The 24635-nt window shown below is 37.3% G+C and overlaps 3 protein-coding genes across 3 annotated transcripts; 2 read left to right on the top strand and 1 right to left on the bottom strand.

Moving 5' to 3' along the window:
* Nucleotides 1–7361: 7361 nt before the first annotated feature.
* On the top strand, nucleotides 7362–8736 carry LOC306762480 (uncharacterized protein). Its single transcript, XM_079248955.1, has 3 exons — nucleotides 7362–7591; nucleotides 7668–7770; nucleotides 8244–8736. Exons 1-3 carry the CDS (start codon nucleotides 7488–7490, stop codon nucleotides 8589–8591), a joined length of 555 nt encoding a protein of 184 aa, XP_079105081.1. The 5' UTR covers nucleotides 7362–7487; the 3' UTR covers nucleotides 8592–8736.
* Nucleotides 8737–10472: 1736 nt separating this feature from the next.
* On the top strand, nucleotides 10473–13003 carry LOC306767265 (uncharacterized protein). The gene is made up of 2 exons (XM_079255186.1): nucleotides 10473–10581; nucleotides 11432–13003. The coding sequence occupies exon 2, from the start codon at nucleotides 11439–11441 to the stop codon at nucleotides 12342–12344; it is 906 nt and encodes a 301-aa protein (XP_079111312.1). The 5' UTR covers nucleotides 10473–10581; nucleotides 11432–11438; the 3' UTR covers nucleotides 12345–13003.
* Nucleotides 13004–13429: 426 nt separating this feature from the next.
* Nucleotides 13430–23395, bottom strand: terb1 (telomere repeat binding bouquet formation protein 1; the record flags this gene model as incomplete). The annotated part of the gene is made up of 13 exons (XM_079257877.1): nucleotides 13430–13569; nucleotides 13921–14008; nucleotides 17733–17875; nucleotides 20629–20754; nucleotides 20889–21020; nucleotides 21119–21271; nucleotides 21396–21524; nucleotides 21846–21958; nucleotides 22083–22143; nucleotides 22231–22362; nucleotides 22820–22951; nucleotides 23125–23235; nucleotides 23362–23395. 13 exons carry the CDS (start codon nucleotides 23393–23395, stop codon nucleotides 13430–13432), a joined length of 1494 nt encoding a protein of 497 aa, XP_079114003.1.
* Nucleotides 23396–24635: the final 1240 nt, after the last annotated feature.

Here is a 24635-nt window from a genome sequence, read left to right as displayed (position 1 = left end):
ACATGCTGCTTCCACAGAGCTCAGAGCGCTCAAAGCTGAGAATCCTCCTCTGAAATGAGCGGATGATCCGTCTGCAGCGCGCACGGTTTGGAGACTGACCCCAGCTTGGCTCGCGCGTGGAGAGGGGGAAGCGGATTGCGCACGTGGATCCTCGTGGAGGAGTTATGAGTGATATATCCCTTTCACATTTAATGTGGTTTGGTGGTTAATTAAACTGGGTATTCTAGTGTATTAATTTATCTACTAGGCCTTCTCTCTCTCTCTCTCTCTCTCTCTCTCCACTGTCTCAGTCTCTTTTATTTTCAGATCAGATTTATTTGACTTCTCTGACTATTTACATTTTTGATAATCAGATCAAACTTTCATATTACAGTAAGATGAAAAGTGGCTGAAACTAAAACTTTACAAATAGCTTATGGCCATTAAGTCTCCACAGATATTAGCCTATCATTCAGTATGATACTCCAAGCCAGCTTTGTTTATAAATCACGTTAAAAACAGCAGATAATGACGAGGGTGCTGAAGAGTAAGACTAAGTAAAACATTTAAAACACATAAGATACAAAATTGAAGATAACTTTATTAGTATAATCAGAAATAGAAATTCATCTGTGACACAGCTCCAGCACATCTAGAAACATTTAAAATTCATTTGATAACATAATAATATCATAATAAAATCAATAAAGGCCAATAAGATAAGGATCATGTCTGCCTTAGCAGTAACAGTCTTACGGTTATTACAGAAAGAATTAAACCCACTCACTTGTAAGATTGCGTCTTCTGGGCCTGTGTTTCCCAGTTATTAATCATAAAATAAAATTTAGTCTGAGAAATACATTTACATCTTTAAAGTCGCCTGTGTGTTTGATTTGTCAGAAGCTGTGTGCTTGTTGCGGACAGCATCTGTTTCACTCCTGGCCAGGTGATTCAAACTCATGCAACCTAATAAACATCCACCCTCACTGCACATCAAGGGTATTCAAATCTGCATCTGTTGCTATAGAAACCTGGCTGGTATCTCAAGTGTCTCCTCTGAGGTAATCAGAGACCTAGAAAGCAGTTTTTTGCTTTTTGCTTTTTTTTTCCAGAGGGGAAGTGGCAGCGACAGAGACAAGGATCAAAGTGAAACATAGGATGTGTCGCTGCTCACTGGTAGGGAAGCTTTGTGTTGTAGTAACTCAAAACCAGCTGAAATATTGTACTCTTTTTTAAACCCGTTGCAGCCTTGATGACTGCGAAGATGGTGAACTGTGGAGCTTTTAGGCTAGTCTTGTGGTGTAAAAATTATCTTTTTATCATAGACTGATTTGTTTAATTATACATTTTCACTGAAAAGAAAGTTGTTATGTTCCACATTTTGCCAAAAAAAATACTGGAGGGCTGAAGAAAGCTTTTATCATTTGCATCTTTTGGCAAAACATTCATCTCTCAGCTGATCTGATTTTGACAAAAAGCTCTGGAACAGCTCCTGATGACCCAAATCTTTGCCAACATCTTTTTCCAACAATGTTGCTTCTTTTTAAACTATTATGTCACACTGGACGAAAGCAGGGAGGGAGAACCAATACTCAGATTACTTGTCTCTCACATAAAAATGAGTGTTATCTGCTAACTTATTTAAGCTACAATAGCATGTTATTTATCCTTTTGGTTCTTATTAGTGCTCAAAGAAACTACCAAAGAGTCAGACTTTAATCAGCTTTGGGAATTCACTTGCAGTCATCTTTAAGAGAGGTGATGCAAATTTCAAACCTGATTGGGCTCCTCTGAGGGGCTGCCAGCTCTTCTGAAAATCACATAATGCTAACAAAGCTGAACAAGAAGACAACAGCACAGTGCGTCATTTGTTGGACAGGCAAATCAAAACCTCAGTTTGGCTTTGAGGGATGTTTGAGATTCAGTAGATTATTGAATGGTGCACTTTGAATGCAAATCAGCTGTAGAAAAAAGAAATGCATCCTTTCTTTTTAACACACTTCTGTGTCTTAGTGATATAGACAGTGAAATGCACACATATAGATAAACTTAGATGTAGTACCCTTTTTCCCTGAGCAGTTGCTGGTGATCTGCATTAATTGCAAACAAACAAACTAAACAAAAATCAAAGCATCGTTTTTTTTTTAAAATTGTAGCGGCACAGTGCATTATCCCCTCAGTACCAGCCACCCTTCCAAGTGTGTTTCAACAGCTGTAGTTTAGATTAATTCATTATTTCATGTCAAACTCTTTCAGGAAAAAAAGATGTTCTAAGAGGTAAAAAGAAAGTAGAGACAGAAGAATGTGATGAATGGAGAGAAACTAATATAAAACTGTTCGTTCACAGGCCGCAGCCTGTAATTAGCATTTTGATGAGAGACTTAACCACACAAGTGATTGCACAAATTAGCATTAGCTTGTGGATGAAATTTACATGTTCACGTTGCAAGTCTTTATGGTTCAGTGCAGATGTCACTGCTCAGTGAAATTATTACTTTTATTTCCATCTCTTTCTCACAGTTGGGAATAATTTTCATAACTTTAGACTAATAATCCACATTTTTGGAAAATAATCTTTGTTACCTTTTACCAGATGGATGTGTGGCTGCGGCAATATTTATCTTCCTAAAACTGTGGCTGGTGTCTTTCCTCCTTAGCAACGTGTTAACATCCACCTGAATGATCCGAACCAGCAAACTACCACACTGTTGCTTTAATGGAGATGCTGTTGATTAGTTAATCTAGTCTATTTGGTTAGCAGAACCAGGCTACTTATAGTCTCTTATTACATTTGAAAGGAGATTTTCACACAGTTTGTCTACATTTAGGGGCAAATATGACATGTCTTTTTATTTGGGGTGTATTCATTTAATTCTAATTAGGTGAAAAACAGATTTTTTTTTTGGTTTGTTTTTTAATGGTTTGCATTATTACCCACCTGATAAAATGATACAAACCAAAAACTTTTAAGAACTTTCAAAGAAAAATCCTTATGAGGTGTGTTTGACTGGCAGGGCATCCCTTTACATTCGCCTCTTCATAAGTAAACATGCTAGCCTTTAAATCTCAACTTAAATATAGTGCAACAGATTTCAGCATCTCACTAAATCCCTGTTTGTCTGCACAATCATTCTCTCCTCACACATGCTTCAACCCAGTGGATTTGATCATCTTTGAGTACCAGTAGATTATGCCGCAACTAATCACTTTCGAGCATTTTCATACTCCTCTCAGCTAATGTATGTATGAATACTGCTAAAAGTGTGTTGTAAGTGTAACAACAAGAACATTTTCATTTTCATTAACTTAAATCACTTTGATGTCGATCTTTGGAAAACGTTATCTGAATACAAATGTAACTTGAAATGTAATCATCTTCATAGATGACTCCTTACATAATACTCAGCTTTGAGTTCAAAGCAACAGCATCCCAGGAGGCTCAGACACTGAGCATAAATACAGATATCCTATTCTCAAGCAGATTTAGACATATCATAAGGCAGGAAGAGCTGATGTTGAACTCTGTTCTTATCTCAGACCCGTATGAGAACAGATTAGAAAGAAGAAAGCAAAATGACCTCATTACGCAAATGTCAGAAAAAAAGACCTTGCAGAAAAATCTATCATCCAAACAGATTTAGGCAAACGTGCTGTAAAGCTGCAGGAGGAGCTCAATATAAACTCTCTTTACGCCTGTATGACAACAGATTAAATCTAAGAAAGGACGTAAATAGATTAGACAAACATCAGAAAAACCTCTGCAGGGTGAAAAGCTTCTTGAGGTTTTAAACATTTGAGAGAACTGGTGCCTTATTTCTCTTTCAACCTAATTTGTGTCTTTTAAAATATGATAATAAATGTTGATCTCACCGAGAAACCGAGTCCTATTCTAAAGAGATGCTTGTTTCTGACCAACCTACGATGTGACATGTGAGTTACAGACAAAGAACCGTGGTACAATGGATACGTGCAAGTAAGTGAAAGTAGAGTAAAGAAATAAAAACAAAAACAATTTCCAAGAATGCTTTTTTCCATTCTCCTTAAAATAATTTTAAATTCCCATAGAGAGATCAAACTTGACTGCTTCAGATCCTGTTGTTCCAAGTTAAATGGTTGTTGTGTTTGTGTGTCACTTCATGAGACAGAAACCTGTAAACTCTTGCAATGAAATGGTTCTAGATTTAACAAGCATTTCATGCAGATTACATGTTTTACAAGTATGTATTCGGTGAATGTTAACATCATACTCCTGCTAAATTGTGTTCTCTTGCACCATATGACCAATCACAATGGGGGTTTCTGAAACAGATGGCAAATGGGAATGACCCTTATTCAAAGCAGGGTTAAGCCTGTTGAAACATCTATAAGATAAAGATAACATGTGACAGGAAGGCCATGGAAGACTAGCACATAGATTAGATGATGTGAAAATGATCTCTCTGCTCTACTGATAATTTATGTTCCGTTTACCTATTGAAGCAATACGTAAACTTCAGTGTAAAGCCCTCTGTGTTTGGCATTAACCACTGCTGGAGAAATAAGGTTCATTGCAGCTTTTAAAGCATCAAAATTAGTGTCAAACAAAACCGCCATGCTCATGCCCTCATGCAAATAACTAAAACAGACTTTTTTTTTAGCCATGTTTGATCTTAAAATTTAGCATCCAGAAAAAAAAGGGGGGAAAAAAGCAGCGATGGGACTTGTTCAATTAGAAAACCGAAATCTTCTTAGCACAGGCTGATCTGTGGATGTGGCAGCAAGCCTGGAGGAGGATGAGCCCAGCGTTACTTTCTAAACAACCTAGATTCTTACTTTTAAATAATGTCTTTCTGTGCAGAGAGGGAGAAGGAGTAACTGCAATGAGTTTCACAGATGATCACCTTTTGCTTCTTTGACAATCTTATACATATACTATGTAGAAATTATAGCTTTTCACTGATTTGATAAAAACCAATGAAAAGTATAAACAATTTTCTCTTGAGTCTGCAGAATATCACATTGTCGATGACAATAAAATAATGTATTATCATTCATTTGTTTATTTTCCTAACCACTTAGTCCAGTGAAGGGTTGCGGGGAAGCTGGAGCCTATCCCAGCAGTTTTTGGATGAAAGGCAGGGTACACCCTGGACAGCTCGCCAATCCATCGCAGGGCTATTATTATTATTATTATTATTATTATTATTATTATTGTTATTATTATTATTATTATTAATAATAATAATAATAATAATAATAATAATAATAATAATTTAAAAAAATATTAATAATAATATGTGATGTTCCTAAAATGCACTCAGCTTTCGGAAAAATCACATTTGCCGTTTGCCTTCGAGATTTTCTTCAGCCCATTCTCCCCCTGTTTTAATTTAGTCACATATACAAAGCTGCTCTTTGCAATTGAAGCCTAAGCACTCGAAGGAAGGGGCTTAACACAGATAATTAAAAAGCCTGATTAGGACTTGGCAGCTTTGTGTGCAGAGTGACAGAAAGGAAGATTCTGATAAAGGATTGTTTTGAACATCACAGATTGAGGGAGGATGATAAAAAAAAAAGAGAAAGAAGAGCAGAGAGAGAGAGAGAGAGAGAGAGAAGATAAAGTGTCATGCAGAGGGATAAGCTGATGTTGGATGGTAAGATGAAGGTACACAGGCCATCAAGTTAGCGGATATTCCCTCTATATACTTCACATTTACTTTAACAGAATGAAACAAAACAACTGGAATTATCTGATGACATCTTGAGTGTTGAGACAAAATTTTATACTTATTCATTTGTTCATTTGAGCTCTGCTTTGTGTATAAGAACAAGGTTGACAATAAAATATGTGAAAGGAAACAAACAATAAATGAATATGCCAATGAAATAAATTAATCAGTTAAAATAAAAATAGAATAAAAGGGAAAAAGTTCTGAATTCATCCATCTCTGTTGATGCAGATGAGCTGTGACAAACAGAGACTTTGGTGAAAGATGTGGAATTGGATGAGCAGACTGAATACAATTTTAATTTCACAGCACACAAACTGTGTCCCTGATTAATTTCTACAAGCTACAGTTTGCATGTGTATTTGTTTTGCACATTTATGTAAGAGTGTCAAGGGGTGCAAGTTACTGAGCACAGAGACTAATTTTCCTTTCTTGGCTGAACTTTGTGCAAACAGCTTTGTACATTTGCACATTTAAAGCAGCATACTATTTCTTTGTATTTGAAAAATACCTCCTTAGGAAGGACAATAAAATGACATTTTAATGGATGATTTTTATGGGGAACATTCCTTCCAACCCCAAGTTTTAGAAGGTAGTATAGTGGAATACTGTCTATAGCCAAGATGGACCAGATCTGTCTTGGAGAGAGTAATTTAAGGGTCTGCTTTCAGTAGATCTGGAGCCCTTTTTTGGGATAAAAAAAAAAAACTCAAAGTGATGATCCTGCCCTTTGTGTATTTTTTGTTTGGGTTTTTTTTTTTGTTTGTTTGTTTGTTTTTAGTGTGTAGATGTTTTGCTTCTAGATTTTTTTCTTCTGCTTATGGCATGTATGCTCAGTGATAAATGGAGCTGATTCTGATTCGTGTCTGTTATACTGTGTATGTAGAAAAGGCCTCAAAGTCACCAGTGAGTGACTGTCGGAGAGTGGTCTTTACAAACCAGGTCATTGGTCTGTTTTGACAGGCATTTCTATTATTTGCAATCCTGCAATTACAAGGTCTTTTCTTCTTGCCACAGAAGCTTTTTTCAGTGTTAACCTTTTAATAACTTATCCTATAATGTGTTTATTCAAATAATTAAAATTCATCATTTATTCATTATCCAAACCTCTTAATCCAATTCAGGGTTGCGAGGAAGCTGGAGCCTATCTCAGCAGTCTTTGGGCGAAAGGCGAGGTACACCCTGGACAGCTTGCCATCGCAGGGCCACACAGAGACAACCACTCACACTCACTCCCAGGGGCAATTTAGAGTAAACAATCAACCTAACATGCATGTCTTTGGATGGTGGGAAGAAGCCAGAGCACCTGGAGAGAACATGCAAACTCTACACAGAAAGGCCACTGACCAAACCTTGCCCCATCCAAGGAATGAACCAGCGACCTTCTTGCTGTGAGGCCACAGTGCTAACCACCGTGCAGCCCCATAATTAAAATTGATTTAAATAAGCAATTACAAATGATCACCTTTGTACGAAAAAAAAACAGTTAAGATGCTGTTAATTTGTCATTAAAAAATTATTTCTTCTTTCTTATATGGACACAAATAGATAGATAGATAGATAGACAGATAGATAGTTGCAGGTTGCAGTAGACTGTCTGGCCGTTGGGTGGCGCTAAAGCGTTATCGTTGTCTCACGGTCACGTGACTTTACCACTTCACGGCACTCCTCGGTTCAGTTTATCTCGTATGTACATAATGGCGGGTAGGCAGCGATTGCTTTCCCTGTAAAAAAAAAAGAAAAACAAAACAAAACAAAAAAAAAACAACAACGTGACGTTGTGTACTTAAAGCCTGAAACATGTCAGAAAGGCACCGTGAGCTACCTTCGTGGATGGCAAAGAAAAAGGTTAAAGTTAAAGAAAGGGCGCCATTGAAGAGCAAGAGAAAAGCGAAAGGTGCAAGGTAGTGAACAAGTTTTTGGTTCAGATAATATCCTGGACTTCCTCCTCAGTAACTGATTCGCGTTTCTATTTCCCAGGGCTGTTTTCTATTGTATGAACGAGGCTGAGCTGGTGGAAACAGCTGTTTCTTATCTTACCAACAATGTATGTGAACATGTGGCGCCCCCAATTCACCAGCAGGTGGGGCTGTTTCCCCTCTTTAAACATTCACACACTGAAAAGCTTAACACAAAATGCCACCAAATCATACTTTTCTTTCAAAATTAAAGTTCAAATTATTTTGACCTTTATATTTTATTATAGTGAATTTTTTTTTGCATGACTAGTAATGTTTTTTAAAGCATCACAAACCCCTAAATGAGGGGTGTCAAACTCCATTCCTCGAGGGCCAGTATCCAGCAGGTTTTTGTTGTCTCCATGCTCCAACACACCTGACCGAAACCATAAATGTCGACAAGAAGCAGCTGGATCCATTTGATTTGAATCAGCTGTGTTGGTAGAAGGAAACTACAAAAACCTTCCAGATATCGACCTTCTTGGAATGGAGTTTTGACACCCCTGCCCTAAATAATTTCTTAAAATATTTTTTGCTTGGAATGTGAAAATGTTGGTAATTTCCTGAACCATATGATGGATGCTTTCCTTATATACAGGTTGGACAAAAGGTAACAGACATCGCAAAGAAGAAGGAGAAACCCGGCAGTTCAAAGCTGACTGCAAAGCCAATGGCAAAGATTTTGGAGGAAGATTCCTCAGAGGACGACAATCTGGAGACGTCATATGTTTCAGAAACAGACTGGGACATTATGGAGGTGGAAACATTGCCATACACCAAAAGCCCACAGCATCTTAAATCTGAGGGGGAGAAAACAGAGACAGCTCAAGATGAATGTGGTCTCATGAATGTGAAAGCTGACATAAACATGGACAAGTTACAGATGCCAACAGATGAAAACGATGCCTTCCAGCTTGTACGGGACATTTTCTTCACTCGATCATAAACCTAAAGAAAAAAAAAGCTGAAATAAACATGCTTAGTCTTTACAAGAGTTTGCTGTAAATTAACCACCCCTCTAAAAAGAAAATCATGCCAATAAAATAAAAAGCAGAAGACCCATTTGTATTAAACAATTGTTTGGAGAAGCAGTTATTAGTATGGCTTTATTAATGCTCCCAAGTTATTGAAGCCGCTACATCATCATTGGCTAGAGCTTTTTTTTTAGTTTCACAAATGATGGAAATCCTGACACAACACAGATCATGTGATTACTGAAAGAAACAAAAACTAGGACTCCTGTGGTTGAGACATTTAATCTGAATGTAAAACTCTGTGGTTATGTTACAGTTCAACACCAACCACCAGTTTCCTGTTTAAAATGTTTCACCACATGATCTACATAAGCTGTGTGTACTCTTTGCTTATGAAGAAAAACATCCTTACAACTGTGAAGTTAAATCTTTAATGACAAAAACTTATTAGGTTTTGAGAGAATTCGCCATATGTCCATTAAAAGCTATATATCACTTTTTTAATTTATTATTTTTTTAAGTTACAGCGATGACAGCACATTTCATATATTGTAGATTTCAACACAAACTGAATACATTTCATTTCAAATAGCATAATTTGCTCATGAATTCACCAAAGGCTGTAAATTTTTCAGGCATTTATCAAATATAGCTTTGACAAAAACATTGTTACAGGAGCAAAAGCAATATAACTTTTTGCAGATGAACTAACCAGTAAAACTAATAGAGTGTCTTGTTCCGTCTGCATAATGATGGAGAACATAACTGGTCCGTTGCGCATAAAGCAGGTAGTCTGAACTAGTTTATTCCCAGTCAGATGGCAGGTTCTTAGACACAGTGGCTGTTAGGAGAGTGGAGATCACCAACTCTACTGGCACACCCACATATACATAGAAGCAAAGCGTCATGTCTTTCCAATTCAAATATGACCGATGGTAGAGCAAAAAGGAAACAATACCAGTCAGGATGAGTGAGCTGGAGGCAGCCTGGCAAGCCATGCTGACATAGAGCGTTGTTTTGTCTTTGGCATAAGCTGCCAAGAGCATGGCCAGAAGAGCAAAGAGCACAAGCACCACCGGAACATAGAAACAAAGAATAACCACAGAGGATGTGTTGATATTTATCCCAGCAGCTGTAATGGGAGAGTTTCTGTGCCACTCACTGTAGGACTGTTCATGGTCTTGACAGGAGTGACAGAGGCTAGTGGAGACTTCTTTGGATAGTATGAAAAAACCACAGCAGTACACAAATGAGGTTAACTTCTGAAGGAAGACCAGAAGGAGAAACAAAGAGACCCCAAAAATGCGCCATGTGGGGCTCCTCAATGAGAATGCAGCCATGATGGAAACTCCCAGGACCTACGAATCCCGGATCTGTAAATTTAATAATCATGTTGACAAAAAGAAAAAAAATAATGTAAAGAATGGCATATTTGTATAAACTACAACAATAATTAATTCCAGATAAATATATATCTGTTTGATCTCAATAATCCATGAGTGACTTTTAACTTGTGAACACAAAGTGTGTCATGGGAGCAGAGTTTAACCACAATCAGCTGATCGACATATTTACTTCTCGGTCTTGATCACATTTGTTTATGGATAAATGAAAAGTTACCCACCTTGAAGAACAATGAGATTCTGGGCTAGAAGTGACAAATGATTTGGGGGTGATCATTATAAAACTTGCATGCACAATAAAGTAACGAATTTTACCGACTAACAACACTGATTTGCCAGTTTCACTTGCTTCCTTTCGTTTGCAATCAGATTTAAAGAGAGAGAGAGAGTAGGAAGTTGACTGTGTGGGTGCGCGCACAAGCCGCGGACGCGCGCCACACGGGTCAGCCTCACTGGTGCGCGCATCATCAGGCACTTCGACGCACGGACTCCTCCAAGTTGAGAGCGCGATATCATCTGCAAGTTTTCTCTGCGATTGCAACGCAAAGAGGTTTTCAAGGTCAGTCATGAAACTGTTGTATGATTTTAAATGCACCTTTTGTTCACGCGCATCTTCACTTTGTGTAGATTTAGTAGTTTTTTTTTCCAGCCACGACAGGGAGGCGGGGTCGTCAGGAAGGGGTTCTTTGTTCGTTTGGTTTTAATCAGGAATGAATGGCTAATTATAAATCGATCAAGTTTGTGTTAATGATTATCTGTTTACCTGTATATTCGTGTAATAGCACTGCTAAAGAAAACGGAGTAATTTGAGGGTTTTGGGGCTTGCTGTGATAGAAGGGACTTGATTAAGGTGTGGTTCCAGAATAAACAGAAATACAAAAAAAAAAAAAGGAAAAATTCTTATTGTAGCCTACATATACTTTTGAGGGGTTTGCATAGATATGGAAAAAAGTTTTTTTGTAGGATACATGGCCAAAACATGAATCTCATTAAATTAGTGTCTTTGTAGTCTCATGAACTGTAAAACCAAGCAAACCGGGATTAGTTTAAAAAAAAAAAAAAAAGTCATGTAAATGATTCTATAAACATTTATTCCTTCACATGTTGTGCCTTAAACCTGCAGCACATTCTGTAGCCTCAGGAGGACATAACGTACCATTAAATATTTCTACTTAATCCAGATAATATAATCCTAATGGCTTTTAATGATTGTCGCTTCACACTTTGATTTTACAACCCTGCAAACATTGTGTTTTATAATTAGTTAATCTATTAAACTACAAAGTTGCCAACAAAAAAAAAAGGTTTAACTAAATCTGTGAAAATAATTTCAGGATGAATGTTTTTCTACCATTATTATAAATGTTATTATGAGGAATTTTACTTGACATATTGACCCCCCTTTACAGGTACATCATGGGAAACAGGTTCAGCAGAAGACGAGATGTCCCAGCCAGCAGCGCTGAGACGGAGCAGAAGACGGCGGTGGAGCCAGCAAGCTCTAAACCAGTAGAAGTCTCTGCAGCAACACAGACTCAAGTCGCTGAGACAGAGAATCTAGACGTGTTGGCAGGGGTGCCTGAGAAATTGGTGACCTGTATAACCAAAGATGGTGTAACAGAGTGTAAAGAAGTTGAAACTCTTGCCGTCTCAGAGCCAATAAAAGATGGAGAATCAGAACCGGTGGTAAAGGATCCAGTTCCAGTCCAGCCTGAGCCTCTTGTCTCAACCATCAAGCCTCCAGAACCTGAACCAAAACCTGATGTTGAAGTTGATCTTGCTCCAGAACTGGCCCCAGTGCCTGTCCCTGAAGCTGAGTCTGTCTCATATCTAGAGGCAGTCCCCGAGCCCGTCTCAGAGCCAGGACCTACCCCAGCTGAGTCTGTGGAGCAACACACAGACTTGCTCACCCAAGACTCCCTCCCTGAGCCAATGCTTTCTTCACCCCCTTTGATTGACTTGAGTGCCCCGGATGACATTCCCTCACCAGCTCCCATCCTGGTCTCCCTTAGTGCAGACGAGCCATCAAACGTCTCAGCAGATGAGCAATGTGAGGAGAATGTCGAAGCTGCTGAGGGTTTCCAACTGGAGCCAGAAGAGTCCACAGAAACATCAGTGTTTCTGGAAGAGCAATCTGAGGTGGAGGCTGCTGAGTGCTTGGAGACACTGGGGAATGATGTCAACCAAGAAAGTGTTAGTGGAGTCCTAAAAAACTCAGAGGTGACAGGAAATGACCTTCTTAATGACCTCATTCCAAGTGATGTCAAGATCCCCGATGACACTCCCATCACAGACATGAGCACGCCCATCGAGCTCATGTGAAGCCATCAAAAAGGATTTGTAGCAGAAGTGGATGGTTACTTTTCTATGAAACCTTCCTTTTAAATGAATTGAGTGGATCAAAGAAACAATCTTTTTATTTCATTCAAAGTGCCCTGATTAAAGCAAATCTCCTTTTTTTTAATGAACCAAATGTGCCAGAAGAGGTGGACAACAAACTGAACTGAAACCTTAATATTGAAGCTTTTCTTGTTATGATACATCTATGCAGCCAGTTTGTGCTCAGGTTGGGTGTAAAGTGGCTCCAGGAGTGCAGTGGCTATTAGTTCTTAAGTGTTTTATCAGACAACAGAGATCTTCCTCTCTGCAAACTCACTGTGCAAATATTTAAACACATCACCTGTTGGGAATTGAACAAATACTTAAACATTACTATGATGAATTGTGTATAAATTGAATGTTTGGGGGAAAAAAAGTGTTGAAAACAGTGAATGATTTATAAGATAACATAAGGAACAACACAAAAAAAAGGAACCAAAGATATGCCGTATATTTTACTTTATATGACAGAAAGGAAGTCCCCTACAAAGACTTGTCTTAACATCGTCGTGTTTGAACTTTTCAGTAATACTTTCAAGGGAGTGATTGTCATTTTCATTTAAATAGTGGCTTGCTTGTGAAAATAAAACTGTGTAAGATGAGTTATGGTCCTGCTCCCTGTTTATTCAACTACAATAAATAATTAGAGGTTAATTTAGCATGTTCTAGCAAAGGACAAAGGAAAAGGGAAGTTGGCATCATAGCTGTTTGACCATGATGAACATGTCATACAGCAGTTGTAATATAAAAAAAAAAGGTAAAGATAGATTATGGATTTATTACATACAGATTTTATTTTTTCTCCTACAGAGCACACATCTCATACGAGAACATGTATGGTACAAAGTGTACACATGGCAATCGAATTAGAGCCAGCCCAGTACAGATCATGTAAGAGAGACAGTGCTTTTTCACAGTCTCATGGGAGAGAAGGCGCAAAGAGAGAGAGAGAGAGGAGAAGGGGGGAGAGACTGGGCTACATTCTTTCCAGAGGAAGGAGGTTTTCGGGGGGCCTGGGTCAAAAGTCCTCAGTGTGACTGTTTCAGTCCATGAGAAATCTGCTCCTCAGATGCCTCTCCCACCACATTCCCCCTGCCCTCGCTGCACTGCTTCCCAACATTTTCACCCATCAGGGAACCAGGACAAGGAGCCTTGGCTAAAAGTGAAACTGGAAGATTTTACCACAGTATCATTAAATTATGGCTCCGTTTCCAAGGACAGTTAGCAACCCATATGACAATGTAAAGTCCAACTGGGAATTAGGAAAAAAAAAAACTAAACTGTCCAGACACACCTAGCTTTAACAGCCTCTGCCTCGGGGCATGGCAAATGGGTAAATCCCATGGTTTTGGCAGTGTGCTGATGAGTCCCCATAGAGTGGGAGAGGCATGCTGTAGACAGTGATCTCAGTCCAGCTCAGCTTTAGCAGAGGATACAGTTTGCAGACTGAGCTGCTTCTTGATGCACACACAGAATAGATAAGCAGCATGATTTGCACTATTTGTGATTCCTGTCATACCAGAGGCTCTCAGCTCAATAAACAACAGCGCTGGACTCGAGTCCTCTCTCCCCTTGTTGATTTCCTGTTTCTCTAAGGACTGCGATGGCTAAAGCATAAAAACAATGAAAACAGGACTTGGTATTTGCTTCCGTGAGACAATGTGTCAAGGAGCTAACACAGATATGTTTTCTCAGAAGTCTTTCAGAGGCAAGGGAAAAAAATGAATCATCTTTCTAGTACTTTTCTGATTTTCTCCAAAAACTTTGTGTGTGTGTGTGTGTGTGTGTGTATGTGCAGTCTTACACAGCTACAGAAAAACATACAAGGTAGGAAGGAGCTGCATCTCCTGAAGCTAATATTTCTCTTTAAAGAAATTCCTTGTTTCAGATATGTGGCCCAGTATGTTACAGAAGTACTGGACTAAAATGTTCTGGATTGGCTTTTTTTTCCCCACCACTTCTTACAAACACAATGCAGAACGTGTATTATCGTGTACCACAACAACTTTTCACTTCTGTGACTTTTATCTAAATTAAGTCGACAGTAATAATGATCAGACTCCCAGAGGATCCGATTTATTCTCAAATGACACTTCATGCCATAAACACGAACATGCAGGAACATTTAAATACAGTCCCAAAACTTACATTCCATTAATAATGTGAATTAGACTTTGTTAACATAAAATACCCACAAATAAAGTATTTAAAACTTCCTATATTTTTTTATAAATGTGCAGTGTTTGGAACAGAAAAGAATGAAAGGCTTATAAATCCCTTCAAGAAACTGAATGTCAGAGGACTATCAACACTAAAGTGGCCTGGGATTTCAGGACTAAGTTTTTACACACCCACTGACCTAAATTTTATATTTCTGACACAAAAACAGAAGATTAAAGAAAGCTACTTAATGACAATGCGGTCTGACACTGACCTTATAGACTAGTACATTTAAAGACCCCCCTGTTGCTATTAGTCGTCCAAGAATTTTTTGTTTGGAGAAATGAAGTGTCCTCACTTCTCCTGCCTCTTCTTTGTCTTCTAGATTTAGAAGAAAGACAAAAGAAACAAGTTGAAGTTAAGGTTAGATTGTAGTTTTGGTAAAAAGGAGAAATAGGACTAAGGAACTTAAAATAACATAAATTAATGCGCATGACATGAAATCTGAAGTATATTTAGTATATCTTGTTTCTATTGTCCCTATCTAATCTCTGTAATCCACTCAACATGCCTGTAATTAATATTAACCGACCACAGTGGTGGGTTCGCAGATTCCAGTACAATATATATTATATTTATTCCAGCTGGTCATGGCAACTTGTTAAAACAGAACTACTCAAGTTTTCCCCAAATCTTAAAATGAAACAATGGACAGTTTATTTTTTTTAATCCAGTACACGTCCACTGTTACCGTTTCCTCTTCTCTCTGTATCTGAAACATAAAACGGTTCAAGTTTTGGTGAAACTAAACTTCCTATACATCAGCATACAGTGTCAAGTGGTCAGATATGTGAGACTTCACATACAAAGAAATTCACTCCTTTTCTATTAAAATGATGGCAACACATTAAATACAGTCTGCAGAGTGACCCAACAAACAAAAAGACTGACAATGGTTACTAATGGGACTGCAGAATAAGGAGGACCAAAATCAAGCTGGAAAAGTCTTTCAGATCCCTGAAAAAACTGCTGAGCATGATAAAAACGTGAGCTGTTTAGGGGGAGAAAACTCTGGTTGGGACTTTTATAAAGAGTGGAGTGGAAAAAGCATTTGGCTTAGAGGCATACAGAAACAATAAATTTCACATGACAGGAGAGTGAGATTGTACTATGTAACGGTACCCCTGTATTGCAACACTACAGTCATATTTAGGCTACATAGTGTTGGAGATTTTGGAAAGGGGCAAGAATTGTAAGAAATATGAATAACGCAACAAACAAGCACATACATTAGGTAGCCAGTAGAGCACAATACGCCAAATCATAATCCCTCTATATCCCTGTAGTCACTGACCTAACACAAAAGCATCAGAACATTTCAATATCTCACATTATCTCGCTCTCTCTGTCACACACACATGCACATCCACACTGTGTTATACAGAGTGTGAAACAGCTTAATACAGCTGTGGCACTCTGAACCAGCTCTGGCCTGTGCTGTGAGAACACTGGCCGCAGCTCAACATTCTTTCTACTCTTTGCTTTGTCTGCTGCCAATAACACTTTGCAGAGGACAGCTCCCACCACTGGCTCTCAGTCATAACATTCACAAACACACACACACACACACACACACACACACACACACACACACACACACACACACATATAAGACCAATTTACTGTATATACGCAGGTCTGATGTTGGATCACTCTTCAGGCGGACGCTGCCTTTTTAGGGGAGTCAAGTCTGGAACGGAAAGAGAAATGGAAAATCTGTACTGTGTGTAAGAAGAGTCAGTGGTGCGCGGCTACGGACTGATCGGGTCTCATACTAATCCTGTTGTGAGGCAATTCAGCTCTTCTGTGAAGAGGAGTCAAAGCGATGCCTGTGATGAGAAACATTGACAGAAAATTATACAATATGCATGTGTTACATAAACTGTATACATCTGATGCAGGGGACAGTTTGCAAGAATTCACATCATTTTTCAAACTCTAGACAAGTTGACAGGACAGACAAATTGTGTTGGTCCTTTAGATCTACAATTTTTCCTGACTTTAGTATAAAATATATGACACAATTGATTTGCCAAATGTTTAACAACATTTACTTTGTAGTACTATCTTCAGATATAGGGTTCATTGCTTGTACAACTTCTACAGTTTATTAGTAACTGTTAAAAATAAGACCAGTAAATTAAGGGTTATGTTGAGTAAATAAAAAATCAACCTCAGAAGGATTAAAGACCATTTCAAAAGCAAGTAGGCTTTTATTAAACTACAGGTGCATTTAAAACTAAAAGAAATGCAACCTTAGTGTCATATTACAATAACCCACACAGATGACAAACAGCCAATCAGTGGTTAATGATGTGTGTGTATATATATATATATATATATATATATATATATATATATATATATATATATATATATATATATGTTTGTTTGTTTTTTAAGTGTTTTAGTGTTATTCTGCTTATTTGTGATATATTTATTTTTCTTCAAAGTGGCATTTCTATTCATTGCTAATTGGTTAGATGTAGTTATAATTTCCAGATTAAACCTATTTGTTATATAATTCTTACCATCGTGTTTCCTCCAGAATTGCTGTGGCAGGGGTATCTTACAATTTCCTGCTGTCAGAAATTAAACACTTAATATCATTAATAAGATTTTGTGTGTGTTTAATTTATAGCTAATCAATGTCATAATTACTAATGATACAAATTGAACAAATATATTGTTTCAGAAAAAAAACAATTAAAGGAAAGTACATAGTAAAATTAGTACTAGTTTAGAAATAATCTAACAATACAATGTTAGGGTAAGCCTCATGGGGCAAACTACCCTATTTGACACTAATCAAACTAATCAGATACTTGATCCAGCAATATTCTAGTTATAAATACAACATAATGAAACACAGTTACTAAATACATTTTGTAAGCTCTGAGAAACTAACTTCTAAACAGTAGTATTTCTTCATAGGACCTATTAGTGGGACCCATAAAAAGGAGGTATAAAATGTGCTTTATGACCAAAGAGAATATCATACTGGAAGCACAAGTTATGCTAATGGTTAAACTTCTTACCATTTCTGTTACCAATGCTTCTATGTGACTCTGCAGCTGAAACTCTGATAAAGTTTATTTCTGTGTTCCCCACCACTTTGCTCTCATTCAGGTGATGCATTCTGAACTGTTCTGTGGCTTCTTGGAGAACTCTGTGCATGTCACAGCTGTTGTGGTGAGAGCTTTGAAGAGATGCAAAAGTGCGACTGGTCACATCTTCAAAAGGTAACACACAGCCTATAAGAGAGAGAGAGAGAGAGAGACAGAGGGAGAGAGACCAATTTTATTACGCTTAAAGTGGAACTATTATGTGCATTTCAGGCTAATTTCTTATTATAACTGAGACCAGAAGGGCTGGGATTGATCGAGTTATTGTCACAAATCGCTTTATTTACTTCAGATCGACCCTCTCCGTAGGCTGTCAGATCAGCCTGTGGGCAAAACGAGTGGATTGAGACTCTTCCACATTAAGCCCCGCCTCCCGCCACTGCACTACATCGGGAGTGCGCACCGCACCTGCTTTCGCCGTCATTGTAACATCTCATAAACAGAAGGATTAGGCTAATATGAACTCAATAAAAAAAACTAAATACAATGTCAACACATAGCATACAGCCTTACATGTTGGAACCTGAATCAGACCCTGAAAACGAAGTGGAAAACAGCAACCCACAGCAACGAATGCAGCAGGATGTCTCTCTTTGGTAAACTCACCAGCCATTGTTGGAAATAACTTTATCTGACGTTTTCCACCCGCCTGATGTATTTGTACACGCCCTTGTTAACCAGTAGACGGTAACCAATCACCGAACCTTATCCCCCGGGACGTCATAAGGATTTCGAAGTAGAAAAAACTCTCTAAAACGACGCGCTTTTTGTCGCCATGGAAACCGAACGAGAGAGTGCTGGAACTCAAACTCAAACTCAAACGTGTTTAGGTGATAAAAAACAGTGTCGTTCACATGTCTGAAGAGGATTCAACACTGTAACACTGTAGAAAGCTCAGAAAACTCCAAATACCATAATAGCACCCCTTTAAGCGAAGCAATTACGATGATTTAGCGCCAGTAATTACACAAATTCATGTAATCAGTTTCAGAAAAATATACAAATATATAAGGCATATATAAACATGTTTTTATGTTTTTATGTAATCCAAATGACAGTAAAACATAACAAAAAACACAGATTTGTTGAAGATAATATATTACAGACTTGTTTTTTACTTATGCAAAAAAGTTGCTCTTCTCAGATCATCTTCAAAAATTAAATTATTCTGTTTTTCTGCACCAAAACAATGACTTCCATCTACAAAAAAAAAATCAGGCAATGAAATCTTTAGTCTTCACAAGAAATTTTAAGTAAGCCCAAAACAGGAATATTTAGTTTTTCAAAATTAAAACAAAACACTAAAATAAAGTATATCTGAGACATTTGACTTGTTTGATCAGATATTAATTCTTTTTTTTTTTAAATACAACTTGAATACAAGATCATTGCACTGAAAGGCATCTTTATTATTCCCTACCTGCACACCGGACATGAGAGACTGGGTGTTGCTCAGCTGGAATATTCCCCATCCCACTTTCCTCATTCTCCCATAACTCTAAACAAAACAAAAAAGCTTGTTAACAACTACATATATGAAGAAAGAAAACATAGCAATAGGTGGTAAAGGTGTAATGCTGTTGCTTACCATCAGTATGCTTAATCTCTTTTGATTTTGTCTGCTGCACCAGGAATGGGTGTTCAAACAACTGCCTAAAAATTGAAAGAAAATGTCATTATTAAAGCTCTAATTTATCCTTTTTCTGATCAATAAATGTAAATAAATAAAGATAACCAATAAATACCACTGACTTGTTCACTGAATGCGACTTGCTGCCTCTCTCTAGTGACCGTACATGAGAAGACACCGGGCCTTCTCCCTTTTGGGCTGAACATCTCAGATCCTCTCCATTGTTTTGTGTTCTCTCTTCCCAAGGATTCAAACTGTAGTTGAGTTTCTTCATTGTGCTAGTATTCTCTTTCTCAGTCATATTAACACAGACGTTACTGCTTTGTTGTGAATTTGTCAGTATTTGGATGGTTTTGATGTCCTTTTTGTTCTTTGGTGGTAGAAATAAAGCTTGGGACTGAGATGGCTGGCCTTGGCTTTTAGTTGAATTTGGAGGCTTTCTGTCTTCATCAAGCTCCTAATGAACACGAGTGAAAATTATTAAACGCAATAGTACATCAGATTACACTATACGTGTGTAAATGCAGGCCTAACCTTCAACTGCCTTTTCTCTAACAGTTCAATCCTGTGCAAGAGGTCTTTGGCGGATCTCCTAAAATGTTCAATGTCTGCGATGGGTTCTTCATTTCCAGCCTGTTCTGGCACCACAGCAGGTATTCCTAAACACATGGCTTCACAGAAAAGTCAAACAAGCTTTTGTAAAAAATACCACAGTTTACATTTAAAATACAGATGAAAGGGTTAGAAAAGGGTTAGAATAGAGACAACTGAGATCAATGTGAACTTATTTAGCCTTGATTAGGGCTGTACAATATTTTGGAAAACAGCTTGTCCTATCGCAAGTCATTGGACATAATGACATCTACAGCAGCAGACAGGTCATAAATATTATATTATGTTGAAGAAATTATTAAATCCTTTGTAATATAATAGTAAATGGAGAAATATAACAATTTTCTGACATACAAAGAGATTTCTGGGTGTTTTAAATAGCATGTTATAGTACAATATTGCAGGTTTCTTTTGTTTTCCATTTTTGGGATTACCATTTAAAAGATACTGCCTGATCTGTTTTTCCTTTATTTGTACTACTTCAGTGCAGTTACTACTCTATACTTCTTACTTGCAAGTCTTTTTCAATTTAAATATTTGTTTTAAAAAATTTAATGCAATAAAGTTTTTCAAAACATTTCAATGCAACGTGTGCACACAGAAGTTGTATGCCCGCTCTTAGTCCCTGCAGCTTACTTACTGGCTTTCCTGCATGTTTGCAAAATGAAAGTAGCAGCCTTCCTGACCTCCTCACTTGTGTCCTCTGTGAGGAGTGTTATCATAAGTGGCAGGCCTCCACACTGCACCAGCTGGGACTGGTGTTCATCTGCAGCAGCAAAGAAAATTAGAAATGTAAAAATATTTTATCGGTATCTTAAAAAGGAAGGCTCAACAAACTTTTGCAATGTGAAAACTTCTGGTAAGACCAAACAAACTTAGAATGTTACTTTAACTACTCACTGGAAGCTTCAGTGCACAACCCAATGCTTAGTAAAACAGAAAGTCTGTCGTCAGGGTCCAGGTGTGAACTTGTCAGCAGAGTGAAAAGGTGTGACACCATGCCATACTGAGCAAGACTTGAAGCCAAAACAGCTACAATAAAGAGATTGTAATTGTAGGAGGAGATACTTTGATTGTTTAAGAAACTGTTAATGTTTATTTGTATGTATATGACATGCAGAGTTACACACGGTTATCACTGATGCAAGCTGACAGGGTCTTGGATATAATAACAGACAACTGGCATGACAATACACTTGTATCTGCGGCAGAGGACAGACGGACCAGTGCAAGAATGAGAGTTTCCAAACCCCCAGAGGCTGAAAAACACTCCTGAACACGGGCTGCAAAAAACAAAGAAGTGATGCATAAACCTGAAATATAAAGTCAGTTTGAATTCAAAATAATGCTTTATCTAAACATAAAAAATTTCAGTTTAAGAAGAACTGTTCTACCAGTTTCACTTACAGTTGTTGGCAACAGTCATTGCAATAAATGAGCAAATGGGTTGAAAAATTTCAGCACAGGGTAGAGAAATCTGCTGAAGCCAGGTTTTTACTATGGGAAAGGCTGCAACACAAATACGCTGACCCTCCTCTGCAATGCAATAGAAAAGACATGATTAAATAAAAGAAGACAAGCGTGTTGCTTTAGAATGAGCATTTAACAGCCAAATAAAGCTCCTCATCGCTCTTCCATTACTTTTTACCAACATGGGAATATCATCCACAAAAGTCAAACCAAGCACAACCTCCAGAGCAGACTTTTCATATAATTTGAGCTACCTATCTTTTCTTTTCTTCTTTTGAAAGAGACGAGGGATCTAGGCTGTAATCTGCTATTGATGCTTTTATACAACACTACATCCCTCACCCCAGATCATTGTGCACGATATGGATCAAATAAATAAAAAATTACCATTCTGAGGATTGTTTACACAGCTGCAGAGAGCACTCGACAAAGATGCCCATAGTTGGTAGGTTTGAGTAGCAGCTCTGAAATTAAAACCTTTGACAAGGGGGAAAGAGGTCCTGCAAAATATTATGCTCCATGAGTATTTACATGCTCAGTTGCTTATAATTTAAAACAACAGAAAAGTCAGCACGTGCATATAAACTTAATGATAATCATGTGTATTGAAGCACCATATAGTACCTAAACAGGTCCAGTAGAATATCCAGGCAGCCAGTAGTTTGAGCTAAAGTCTGTCCTGACTCTGGAACAGCGACAGACAAAAGAGGATTATAAAAGCGATGTTGTGATTTTAATTTATTCTGACAGAAACGTTTTTTTTTTAACTTACTGTTGCTGGATACAAGCACAAACAGCAAATAGACAGACACTCTTTTCTGTGTCAGTGGAGTTTCTTCTTTTGTCAACAAACTAGCAATGTCTGCAAATAACTCCTTTTTGCTCAGAGAATGCTTGCAATACACTGGAAAAAGAAAGAAATAAAACTGATATTATGAATGGTATGACTCTAATCTTAAAAAATAGCACAGGAAATAATGCCATTATATAAATACAATAATATTCCCTCATTTTACAGTGCATACAAATTGTACAAAAATTATGTTCTTGTCTCCAAAAGCTATACTTGCATGAGAATATGTCAAATCAAGTTATATCAAACAAAACTAAACAAACAAATAAAAAACTGAAGAGCAAAGAGTTTATGATTCTTATTTTATTTAACTAACGTTTGTGAAACTTAATACCTGTAAACCATGAAATACTCTGTCCAAATGCTTACATATCTTACTGATAGACTTCTCTAATTCATATTCGATATTACTTTAATCAAAGTTAGTGCAAAAGTCTTGTAACCACATAATTCTAACTGGATATGCTCGCACATTTAAATCAAGCAATTTTGTTTGATGTGTACTTACCATTAGCCTCTGCCAGTGTACCAAGTGTGAAAAGTGCAGCTTCCTTTACATCTGAATGAACAACACTGGATTTAGAGAGGTTGTACACAAATGCTACACCTCCCAGTTCTCTTAGCAGGTCCACATTAGCCTCTGAAATAATGAAATTTAAGGTGAAACACAATAGAAAGATAACATTTAAAGTTGTTACACAAAATGTTTACTGTTTTTAAAGATTTTTTTTTTTTTTATACATTTTTGTAATTAAGAAATGGGTCTGAATAACATATCCTATGGTATATTTGAACATCTTTTGTCACTGTTACCTTTCTTTTCACAGATTGAGTGAATGGTGAGAAGAGCTTGTTTCTGTAAATCTGGACATTTCATCTGAAACTTCAGACACTCAAGCAGCAAGCTCAGATCTGTCTTTGTGGCTGAAAGACAAGCAACAAAATAAACTATTAAACCATGTTAATTTACAAAACAACAACAACAACAAATCTTCCAAAACGAATAATGCAAAACTATACATCTAAAATCTAAGCAACAATGTCACTTACAATTATGGCCAACAACGGCTCTTGCCTTATCCATTTCCTTTTGTTTAATTGCCTTGGTGTTTAAAATCATTCATAATAAATGTAGCAATTATCTAAGTAGCTAAAGACAACCAGTCTATTTGTTACATTCTCTGCCCAGCCTCTTACAGCGTAAACACATTACCATTAGCAAAAGCTTTTGCCTGAATTACAGCTGAAACAATGACTAAAGAAGCTAATGCTAATAAACGGGAAGGTGGCACTGTCAAAGTAGTTCGTTTACAGACTAACTTCAAAAGTACTCTCAAAGTATAATCAAATTAACGTTAAAATGTTTGCGGCAAAATATTAGCTTCTGGCAGCGCTAACAAATCCAGCTTTTTCGTAGTCTTGTCAAAAATGACTACTGAAACTCTTGGTTGCCATGGAAACCAGACAACTTGCCCGAAGTGCCACTACGCTTCCGTTCAGTTGTTCCTTGTTAAGTGTTGATCAAGCTTGGAAGTTTTGAATAAACTTTAAACATTATCAAGAAATAAAGATAAAAACCTTTTAAAATTTCAAAGAAAATTACAAATTGATATATTTGACTAAATGGTATAACAGTAATATGACTAAAAAGCTTAAAATATCTAAAAATAAAAGAAATTCTACTTGGGAAGAAAAAAGTTAAATTGTGTATTTGGGGTGAAGCTAGGCTGCAATGTGCAGTGAATAAGTGATCCACCAGGTCGACTTTATTAGACTAAACACAGTTAAGGATTAACATGCAGTAATATATCATCTTATAATCACATTAAATAAACATTTGTGAATGCCCTGTTATTTTTTATGTGTCTTCTTTCAGTGAGGGACTGATGTCAGGTCTTTGCTCAGGTGCATTACAGCTGAGTAAGACTGTGCCTTCCAGGTCCTATTTACAAACAAGGCCAGGAGTATCAGCACAGTCCAAAGCAAACTTTTCTGCAAAGTGCAAATATTTTGTCACAATTCCATTTCTAGCATAAAAGAACATTATGGAAAAGACATTATGGATTGAGACAGGTTGGAGGTAGATAATGATCTATCACAGAGTTCTTTGTTTTTTATATCAGTTTCAGGGCACTCAGCATTTTACGAGGACAACCAGAACAAATGATAGTGCCAAGAGGAAACTGAAGCAGTTGAGGTTGATGTAAGATGTCACAAATATGAGTAGCTGAAAATAATTTTGAACCGTGAAACATTGTTATATAATGATTGCTTGCTTATTAAACATCCACATCTATCAGCAAGAGTTAAATTCAAATCTTACA

Source organism: Telmatherina bonti (genome assembly GCF_933228915.1).
Source record: "Telmatherina bonti genome assembly, chromosome: 2".
NCBI lineage: Eukaryota > Metazoa > Chordata > Actinopteri > Atheriniformes > Telmatherinidae > Telmatherina > Telmatherina bonti.
The sequence above is the reverse complement of the archived record's forward strand: the minus strand, read 5'-3'. Positions and strand labels throughout refer to the sequence as shown.